The 10771-nt window shown below is 41.2% G+C and overlaps 2 protein-coding genes across 3 annotated transcripts in view; one reads left to right on the top strand and one right to left on the bottom strand.

Moving 5' to 3' along the window:
- The first annotated feature begins 394 nt into the window (after positions 1-394).
- LOC124011120 (myosin regulatory light chain 2, ventricular/cardiac muscle isoform-like) lies at positions 395-7925 on the top strand. Its single transcript, XM_046324174.1, has 6 exons — positions 395-545; positions 1292-1457; positions 4018-4122; positions 4357-4435; positions 5508-5556; positions 7708-7925. Exons 1-6 carry the CDS (start codon positions 543-545, stop codon positions 7810-7812), a joined length of 507 nt encoding a protein of 168 aa, XP_046180130.1. The 5' UTR covers positions 395-542; the 3' UTR covers positions 7813-7925.
- A 576-nt stretch (positions 7926-8501) lies between these two features.
- LOC124011111 (collagen alpha-1(XXVI) chain-like) overlaps positions 8502-10771 on the bottom strand; it is a 53492-nt gene continuing 51222 nt past the window's right edge. For both annotated transcript variants that reach the window (XM_046324159.1, XM_046324150.1), the window contains exons 10-14: positions 10638-10700; positions 10482-10517; positions 10331-10375; positions 10015-10099; positions 8502-9823 (exon numbers count right to left, since the gene is read on the bottom strand). In XM_046324159.1, coding sequence (XP_046180115.1) covers positions 9678-9823; positions 10015-10099; positions 10331-10375; positions 10482-10517; positions 10638-10700 — 375 coding nt within the window. In that variant the 3' untranslated portion in view covers positions 8502-9677. The remainder of the gene's footprint in view (positions 9824-10014; positions 10100-10330; positions 10376-10481; positions 10518-10637; positions 10701-10771) is intronic.

Genomic DNA, 10771 nt, shown 5'->3' with positions numbered 1-10771 from the left:
CTAGGAGAACCCTTTAAATAACTATTTTTGGCTCCAAGTAAGACCCTTTTGGGTTCCATGTAGAAGCCTTTCCACAGAGGGTCTACATGGAACCCAAAATAGGTCTATCTGTAACTAAAAAGGGTTCTCCTATGGGGACTGCCGAAGAACCCTTTTGGAACCCTTTTTCTAAGAGTGTACAGGACCAGTGAAGTCTGAGGGATTCTCACATATTTACAACTACCCATAACCCCCCCCCCCCAGCCCCCTCTCAAGGATAGGTGCCAGGTTTGAACTTCTAACCGTGTCCCCTGCTTCTAAGATAGTGTGTCACATAAACTGTTCAGAGCCACAGCACCCCTGCATGGGTCAATTACAATGGGTGGCTGGGGGCGGTGGGTGTTAGTCCTCTATATGGCTGGCATGCCTAGGGTAATGTCCCCTCATTGTCTAAACATAGTGCAGGTGGGCAGAGGAGCCAAGTGTTTTGCTATATAAGTAACCAGGGTCACTTTTTAGTGTTCTCTCAAGAGTAAGTGAACAACTGAGAAACTTCTAACACAATGGTAAGAATGACACCTCCTTCACTCTCTCCTCTCAACTTGTCTCCATCTTCACCTTAAGGTTAACTAGGTGTCTCACTTCTATGGTGTCTAGGATGCTGAGAGTTCTTGGAGTAGCTAAACTTACTTCAGAAGTAGACAGCTGTTAATGTTTTTAAATGCATTTATTCAAACTCTATTAATAGCCATGTAGTTTTGTGACTGGATGCTGTGTTCTGTAGCTCAATGTAAGATGTTCATAGTTTTGGTTGTGCATTTGAAATACAATCCAGTAAATGATGACCTATTATTTTTAATGAAATATAACAGTAATTATATTATTACTGTTATATTACTGTTATATTACATGATACTGTCAAAACTTCATAATGTCACTGTATGCAATCTGTATCAAAATGTATGCAAGCTGTTGCTATTCATCATAACATCAAATAACTTGTAATTTTCCTGTGTACTGATGTAGGATCTTATTTTGATCAAACTGTTGCAGGAGAACTTTACATTGAAGGACATGTAAACATTTGTAGTGTATTTTAGGTTTAAAAAGACTTCTGACTTCTGATGTTCAGAAATGTCTAATTTCAACTTTTAGACTTGATTTTCCCTTACGAAAAAATGTATGAACCCCAACAATAATGTCCATTAATTATAATCCACATACTGTAATAATTCACATTTCCTGTTGCTGTAGGATTATTTTCCTGCTGTAGCAAACTGTCTTAAATTAAGATCCTACCTCTGTATCTCAGGCACCCAAGAAGGCAAAGAAGAAGGCAGCAGAGGCCAGCTCCAATGTGTTCTCCATGTTTGAGCAAGCCCAGATCCAGGAGTTCAAGGAGGCTTTCACCATCATGGACCAGAACAGAGACGGTTTCATTGACAAGAGTGACCTGAGGGACACCTTCTGTGCTCTGGGTGAGCTAAGGCTAATGTTAGTAACTCCTCTGGAGATTTTCCTTTGCATTATAAAAGGGGTGGGTGAGGTTATCATCCTTGGAGAAGTAGTTGCGCAAGGGATAATCGACAAGGGCTATGCGATCTATGGAGAATAATGAACGTGAGTGGAACTAACCTTCCACGGAGTTGCATTTTTTTTTTCTCCAGAGAACGCATAGAGACCCGGGTTGACTATCCCTTGCGTAACTACTTCTCCATGGATGTGGCTACAATTTAACACATTTGGCGCAATAAATGCGTTAATTTGCTGGATGAAATGTGTTCGACATCCACTGAAGTAGCTAGCAAGCCAATCAGACAGCTACAGTAGTTACCTTGGTAACCAAACAGACTTGCTAGTTTAGCTAACCAAACCATCAGCCCTAACTTGCTTTTATTAAAACCGAATTCAACAATGACAATGTTTCAATTCGAGTTTTGCTTTCAAAAGCAGCTCTAACAGAACATGTAAGAATTAACTATAGCCATTGAATTCTAGCCTGCTGATAGCTACCATGCATAGGTGTGCTAATGAGTATGCACGACGCAACGTGCAGTGCCTGGATACAGAAGTAGCTAGCCAGTTAGCTTGGGTGCTTGACTGCCATTGTGAGATCAGAACGTTCGGGTCAACCCTACACATCGGCCATGCGCTCTGAACGCTCAGAGAGCGACACGTTTTGATTTTAGGAACAGACAATCTGACAGCACAGTTGCAGTCACCAACGCTCTGGATAACATAACAGCCTAACCAGCTCTGCTAGGGCGAGTAATGTTCAGTGAGCTGTTTAGCAACTTTCAAAGCAAAATTACTTCCCCATTGTTCCTCAACTGTAGTGTATTATATACCATTTTGTTGCTCTGAGTCTCTACTTTTATCCAATGTAAAAAACACCATTTCAAATGTTGCTACATAAGACCGATTTGAGCCTGTCGGTCACATATTGGCCATATACAGTACCACAAACCCTCCGTGTTGGGTCATGCATAAGAACAGCCCTGAGCCATGGTATATTGGCAATAAACCACACCTCCTCGGGCCTTATTGCCTAATCTTGAATGCTGATTGGTTAAAACCGTATTCCAGCTGGTGTCAATTCCACAAGTTACCACTGGCTAAATCTGTGACATTAAAATGCCTGTTTACTCTGTTCAATTTTACTGCACAATCCACTGCCTCATCAGCCCAGCCAAGCAATTTATAAACTTGATCTCCATTATGAAAAGCATCTAGACATTATCTCACATTTCTTTTAGACTAACATCTAGTTTTCAACAGCAGAGATCTGTATAAAACTTGCTGTCTATCTCTCCAACATTTGCAACATTGTTTCAATATTCAAATTCGATTTCCAACTGTCCCATAGTAATGACGGTGTCGGGAGTCAGGATGAGACAGACAGGCAGGCAGCGTTTCTCAGCCAGTTGAAATCATGAATCTGCTGCATCCTTTTTATGGATATATACAAGGAAATAAAACAAAACGAAGTGCAGCTAGTTTGCAGTCTTTCCAGCTTCAGTTTGAAGTAATCGTGTTAGCTGTGTTGTTGGCTAGGTCTTATGAACAAGTGTCCTGAGGAGTGAGAAAATGTTCACGCCTCATTAGCTCATTGTTATGGATGTTTATCTTGTGGAAGGATGAAATAGTATGAATAAATTCATAAAAATAATGTTTTTAATCAATAATGTCAGTCATTATTTGAATATGTTGGTAACCCGTTGTATAACAGTGATAACAACACCCGTGCCAGTAGGTCCTCCAAACACCGGCTTATCGGGCAGTATCACTTAATTATAAACGGGTTATCAGCGTAATTATACCAGTAAATGCATGGTATATGGTCTAATATACCACGGCTTTCAGCCAATCAGCATTCAGGGCTCAAACCACCCAGTTTTACAAAGTAAAATAATGCACACTATAATGCCCTTTCAGCCAATCAGAAAAAAGTATTCAACAATGCCATGGTTTAGAGTAGTTTAACACACCCTCTCTCCTCCAGCTATCTCCAATGAGACTGTTCTAAAATGTATTTAGAGAATGACTGATCCAAGCAACCATTTCTGACCATAAGACCTGTGCTGCTGTACTTTCCCACTTTCCCCACCTGTCACGCCCTGACCTGAGAGAGCCTTTTTATGTCTCTATTTTGGTTTGGTCAGGGTGTGATTTGGGTGGGCATTCTATGTTTTGTTTTCTAGGTTTTTATGCTTCTATGTTTTGGCTGGGTATGGTTCTCAATCAGGGACAGCTGTCTATCGTTGTCTCTGATTGGGAATCATACTTAGGCAGCTTTCTTTCCCTGCTATATTTTGTGGGTAATTATCTTTATTAGTGGCACTATAGCCCTGTTAAGCTTCACGGTTGTTTTGTTATTTCTTGTTTTGTTGGTGACATTTTATATAAATAAAAGAAAATGTACGCAGACCACTCTGCACCTTGGTCTCCTTCCAACGATGGCCGTGACACCACCTGGTCATGTGAGTGATCCCAATTAACTCTGACCTGTATCTCTTCCTGTCCTGTGTGTCTCTGCAGGCCGTCTCAATGTGGGTAATGATGAGCTGGACGAGATGCTGAAGATGGCCCCTGGACCAATCAACTTCACCATATTCCTCTCCATGTTTGGCGAGAAGTTGAAAGGTCAGGCAACACCCCTGTATGGCTGACTAGGGCTTGCACATGTCATCGTGCATCACATGTAAACAGAAGCATTATGGCTAGTTAATGCTTTACAACAATCATATATTCAGACAGACATTAAGAACTAGAATTATAATGAGGCAAATTACTACGGTATTTTCCATAGTGACCTTTTCCCACGGTGCACTGTTTAGACAGAGCAGCTTTATGTCTGAAACATGTGTCTTCTCTCAGGTACTGATCCTGAGGAGACCATTATTAACGCCTTCAAGATCTTCGACCCCGAGGGACAGGGAGTCCTCAAGGGAGAAGAGTAAGGATTTTATGAACTCTAATAACATCAAACATTGAACCAGTACCTGTAGCTCTTTTCTCATAAAGCTTTCATTCAATAGGGTTTTCTGTACATTTGTTAAGCCATCCCTTTAAATACGGTGTACCTTTTAATTAGATTTGTCAACAGACTCAAAATAATACATTGAGAGAACTGGGTCAGAATATAGGGATCAATAAAATAAAGCCATCTATACATATTCATCTCCGTTTCTGCACCAACTGGTAGATAGTCTGATCATTTAGATTATTTAGCCACATTTTTGGTTTCGGAAAGTAACTCAGGTCTGAATCAGGGTCTACAGATGTAGGATCTTAATTTGATCACTCCTTTGTTGCTTAACATTTTCCTGCACAGCAGGAAATTCACACTTTGTAGTGTACTTTAGGTTTTAAAAAGTCCAAGTTAGAATTTCCACTTTAAAATGTCAGACTTGATTTGCCCTAATGAAAAATGTATCAACCCCTACAAAAAAATGTCCATTCATTATAATTAATATAATAATTCCTATTTCTGTTGCTGCAGGATTATTATTAGCCAGTTTGCTACAGCAGGGGAAAAAATTAAAGATCCTACATCTGTAAGTCATTAGCTACACTCTTAGAAAAAAGGGTAATTTGGCTGTCCCCATAGGAGAACCCTTTTTGGTATCAGGTAGAACCCTTTTGAGTTCCATGTAAAACCCTCTGTGGAAAGGGTTCTACATGGAACCCAAAAGGGTTCTTCAAAGGCTTCTCCTATAGGGACAGCCAAAGCACCTTTTTTTCTAAGAGTGTACAACAGTAAGGCTGTAGATTAATTTTTAAAAATGATTCGACTCTAATCTATTGAATCTCTCTTTTGTGAGTGCTGATAATTATCCATCAGTGATAGCGTCGCTAGTTTTATAGTCATGGATTATTGTAGAGCAGAGACCTTTTCTTGTAGAATGTTGCAAGTGTTTTTGGAAATAATTAAGGAAGAAAGTGTAACTCCTTGGTCAACTCTGTTAAAATATCACCCTGTCGCGTTTGATGTGCTGTACCTAACGAATCATAATTTTCCCTTCCAGGATCAAATATTACATAATGTCTCAGGCGGACAAGTTCACCGAAGCTGAGGTAATGTCCTTCTCTCAGGTTTCTGAGGCTCAGTGGGATTTGGGTTTGGAATCAGTTTTCAGCTGTGCTAACATAATTGCAAAAGGGTTTTCTAATGATCAATTAGCCTTTTTAAAATGATAAACTCTGATTAGATAACACAACGTGCCATTGGAACACAGGAGGGATGGTTGCTGATAATGGGCCTCTGTACGCTTATGTAGATATTCCATATTGTAGCTGTTTCCAGCTACAATAGTCATTTACAACATTAACAATGTCTACACTGTATTTCTGATCAATTTGATGTTATTTTAATGGACAAGAAATGTGCTTTTCTTTAATTTCTTTAAAAAACAAGGACATTTCTACAGTCGGTGACTCCAAACCTTTGAGCGGTAGTGTACATGTAGGTGGAGTTATTAAAGTGACTATGCATAGATAACAACAGAGTAGCAGCGGTGTAAAAGGAGGGGGGCAATGCAAATAGTCTGGGTAGCCATTTGATTAGATGTTAAGGAGTTAAATGGCTTGGGGGTAGAAGCTGTTTAGAAGCCTCTTGGTCCTAGACTTGGTGCTCCGTTACCGCTTGCCATGTGGTAGCAGAGACAACAGTCTATGACTAGGCTGGCTGGAGTCATTGACAGTTTTTAGGGCCTTCTTCTGACACCGCCTGGTATAAAGGTCCTGGATGGTAGGAAGCTTTGCTCCAGTGATGTTCTGGGCCGTACGCACTACCCTCTGTAGTGCCTTGTGGTCGGAGGTTGAGCAGTTCCATACCAGGCAGTGACGCAACCAGTCAGGATGCTCTCGATGGTGTAGCTGTAGAACCTTTTGAGGATCTGAGGACCCATGCCAAATCTTTTCAGTCTCCTGAGGGGGAATAGGTTTTGTGGTGCCCTCTTCACGACTGTCTTGGTGTGCTTGGACCATGTTAGTTTGTTGGTGATGTGGATACCAAGGAACTTGAAGCTCTCAACCTGCTCCACTACAGCCCCGTCGATGAGACTGGGTGCATGCTCGGCCCACTTTTTCCTGTAGTCCACAATCATCTCCTTTGTCTTGATCACATTAAGGGAGAGGTTGTTGTCCTGACACTACACGGCCAGGTCTCTGACCTCCTCCCTATAGGCTGTCTTGTCGGTGATCAGGCCTACCATTGTTGTGTCATCGACAAACTTAATGATGGTGTTGGAGTTGTGCCTGGCCGTGTAGTCATGAGTGAACAGGGAGTACAGGAGGGGACTGAGCACGCACCCCTGAGGGGCCCGTGTTGAGGATCAGCGTGGCAGATGTGTTGTTACCTATCCTTACCACCTGGGGCGAGCCATCAAGAAGTTTAGGATCCAGTTGCAGAGGGAGGTTTAGTTCCAGGGTCCTTAGCTTATTGATGAGCTTTGAGGGCACTGATGTTAAACACTGAGCTGTAGTCAATTAATAGCTTTCTCACATAGGTGTTCCTTTTGTCCAGGTGAGAAAGGGCAGTGTGGAGTGCAATAGAGATACCACGTCCTGATAATCCATCTGGCCCTGTGGCCTTGGGAATGTTGACCTGTTTCAAGGTCTTACTCACATCGGCTGAGCAGAGCTTGATCACATAGTCTTACGGAACAACTGGTGCTGTCATGCATGTTTCAGTGTTATTTGCATCGACGCGAGCATAGAAGTAGTTTAGCTCGTCTGGTATGCTTGTCACTGGGCAGCTCTCGGTTGTGCTTCCCTTTGTAGTCTGTAATGGTTTGCAAGCCCTGCCACATCCGACAAGCGTCAGAGCCAGTGTAGTAAGATTCGATCTAGAGCACTGACCCATTCTAACTATATGTGTACAGGAATCCTATGTACTTACAGTGACCTAATGCAGTACTACTGAGTCCCTTGGAGACCATGGCATTTCTTTCTTAAAAGCACATGGATGTGTTCACAGATATAACTCACATTAATATTGCATGTGTGTTTACCATGGCTTGTTTTCATAGCATAAAGCAAAACCATGAGTGGAGATTCCTGTCTCATCCAGGCTTACTCAAAGAAGGCCTTATCCTGACTTGACATGCATGTGTGTTCACTTTTATTTCAACTAAATATACACACCAAATTCAGCTCAAAGGGCTAAGTTAATGTATTGTTTCAACCCATGACCTAGCGTGACCGTTGTGTGCTTTACTCGTCTAGGTCGAAGACATGTTCACAAACTTCCCCCTGGACGTCGCCGGCAATCTGGACTACAAGAACCTGTGCTACGTTATCACCCACGGAGAGGACAAGGAGGCGGAGTAAAGGAACCAATCACAACCTTCAAATAACCAGACCAATCACCTCTGACAGCCAACAACACATCATCACCCTTTCCACATCTCACCATTCTGACAATAAAAACATAGTAAAAAGGACTATGGTGTTAACAAGGCATTGTCATTTGAACTCCAGGATGAAGGTGTTGAAAGTGAAGAGTTGATTGGGGTCAGAGGTAATGCTTAACAATGTATTCTATATAAGGTGGGAATAGCCTTTTGCATATTTCAGACACCTTCAAGTCGCAGGGGTTCACAGAGGTTAAGGGAAGAAGAGTGCCGTAGGGATACACAAAACACCATGCTTCAGATTGCCCTTACATAATAGGAGTTTGGTGACTGATTCAGATTCATCCTTTGTCCATTGTGTTACAGTACATCACTGTTCACAGTATTTATGGAAATTCATAGGAATTTGAGACTCCGATAAGACGAGCAGCAAGCCAAGGTACATTACATTGTGCATGTAAAATACCACAAGTTATACTGAAGATCAACATAAGACAGGTTCTTACGTAATTTATATCTACTCAAATGAGGTACAATTTAAAATAAAAAAATATTAAGGCAAAAATCATCTAATTTGTGTCTTAAAATAGGCTACATTTACAATTCCATATGTTCACTAGAGCCATATCAATGGTGCAGAAAAAAATGAAGACAAATCCCAATCAGTCAATATTATAGTGAATTTTATGAAAAGAACGTTCTTCAAAATACTGGGCCAACTCAAACGAAAACAAAAACCTTTTTAAGAAAAAAGGTGAACGTACTGTAAAACTGAACCGTTCTCAAAGATTAAGAAAAACTGAAACACACAAATGAAGTAATGAGTCATGAAATTGTCAGAGACATGCTGTAGGGAAAGACCTAACAGTTGAGCTGCAATAATAAACTGGTTACACACTCTGCAAATGAGTTGGCAAGGACTCCACACCCAATATAAAAATGGTCATATGAGAGCATCCAACACACAACCACATTCCATCTCCAATCCACCAGACGTTTATTCTATTCAACCTATTTATACATGTGGTTTTCAACAGGTGAGTTAATAACTCCAGACTGAAAGAAAAGGTGAAGCTAAAAGTAAGATCAACGGGTCAAACGTTATTTTACAGTTGGCTATTCAACAGTTTCACCTGCTTCACCAGCCTACTTGTTGAAACAGGACATGCAAAGCAAAAGCGCTACCTAGTGCTACAACAATTAATGTTACCTCAAACCATGTGAGGCAATGTAATCTGATATCAACATGCATGTCCATCTGCTGCAATGATATGCATCAGTGGCAGATACAGTACAATATCCCCTACTGCATTGGATACAAAATCATTACTATACATATAAAACCGAAACAAAACCAATTTATTTCCCTGTTGTGTTCAAATCAAATTCAAACCATTCAAAAACCGAAAACAAATCTTGTAAAAAACAAACAGTACAGATATGATCTAAAATCAGTCATGATATTCTTACTGAATACAGATACAACTGTAATATGTTTATCCTACTGGCTATAGTATCTCCTTTTACCCTTGGTAATCCTACAGTTCCCAACAGGAGTATGTCATTGAGAATATGCACATGTTGAGACCGGTACCAGCACCAAAGTTACACAATTACATTTAAATAACATAACTACGATAATGACACAGTACTAAAAGTCAATGTAAAAAAAACACATTAAACAGGCCAAATTCAAGGATCTAAGTAAGAATTCTGTGATTCATGAGTATTGACTGGTCATCCACTCTGACCCAGAGAACACATGGTACATCTATCTCAATCTCTTACCCAATCACTGTTCGTATACAAACCATGCTCTAATACACCCCTTGGCAGGACCATCTATTTGCCCCTCCTCCTCACTCTTTCCTCTCCAATCAGCTTTCTGTCTCCTGTGGTGAGAGAGTGGAGCAGGGTTTGGGGTCCTGCCCTTTTGTTTTTAAACATGGGCACCAGGTCTGACAGGATGTCCAGGCCAGAACCAGATTCTAGTGGGTTTTGTGAGAAATTACCAAAGAGAGAGAGAGAGGGAGGAAAGGATTGGGGAAGGAGACAGAGGGAGATCAATTTAATCTCACAACCAGGACTCTCCAATACAACATAACTTGTCACTGACAGACACAGTGATTGCTTGGAATTGGACGCTGTTGTTTTCTGAGTAAGGGTGTGTGTCTCTCACCGTGAATGCCGATCATGTGCTCCAGAATGAGAACCCTCTCAGCCAGGATCTTCAGAGCCTCTCTCAGCTGCTGCAGCCCCTCCCCCTGGACAGAAACACATCACTACATCAAGTTCAGCTATCAAGATCAAATTCAGCTTCCATCAGGAACTATATGTGAAGGTCTAATACAATTATTACAGAACAATTACGGTATAATGTATAACTACTAAATACTACTACTGTGCTACTATTATGACTGCTTTTTCATAAGTGAGGTATTGCAAATGTGTCTCTGTGGACTATTAAATCAAATAGAGGGAATGTGTAGGGTCACCTCAGCCTGGGTATCTTCTGGCTCACCCTTTGGCCCTGGTACACCCTAAAAACAGAAACACAAATGGAAAAAACACAGGTGGTTGGCAAAGATAACAATTTGTATATATGTTTAAAAGCAATCAACTTTTGTATCCTCACTGTGTACTCACTGGCAGGCCATGTTCTCCCCTGAGTCCTGGGGGTCCCTGTGAGGAGACAGACGCTGTATGAGCGATGTCATGTATAGACTGTACATAGTGTGGAATTCCCATAAAATAGAGTCATCTTTATTCAAGATGGTCACTTTAAAGGCAGCCAAACCTCACCCTTTCACCGGAGTCTCCTTTAAGCCCACGATCCCCAGGCTTGCCTGAGGGACCAACACCAGCCTGGAGCACAGAGATAGAATTTCTTGCACTATTCTCCCATTGACATCAATGTATGATTTACAAAAATAACA

Source organism: Oncorhynchus gorbuscha, linkage group LG02, assembly GCF_021184085.1.
Source record: "Oncorhynchus gorbuscha isolate QuinsamMale2020 ecotype Even-year linkage group LG02, OgorEven_v1.0, whole genome shotgun sequence".
Classification (NCBI taxonomy): domain Eukaryota; kingdom Metazoa; phylum Chordata; class Actinopteri; order Salmoniformes; family Salmonidae; genus Oncorhynchus; species Oncorhynchus gorbuscha.
Note: the sequence above shows the minus strand (reverse complement) of the source record. Positions and strands in the feature narration are given on the sequence as shown.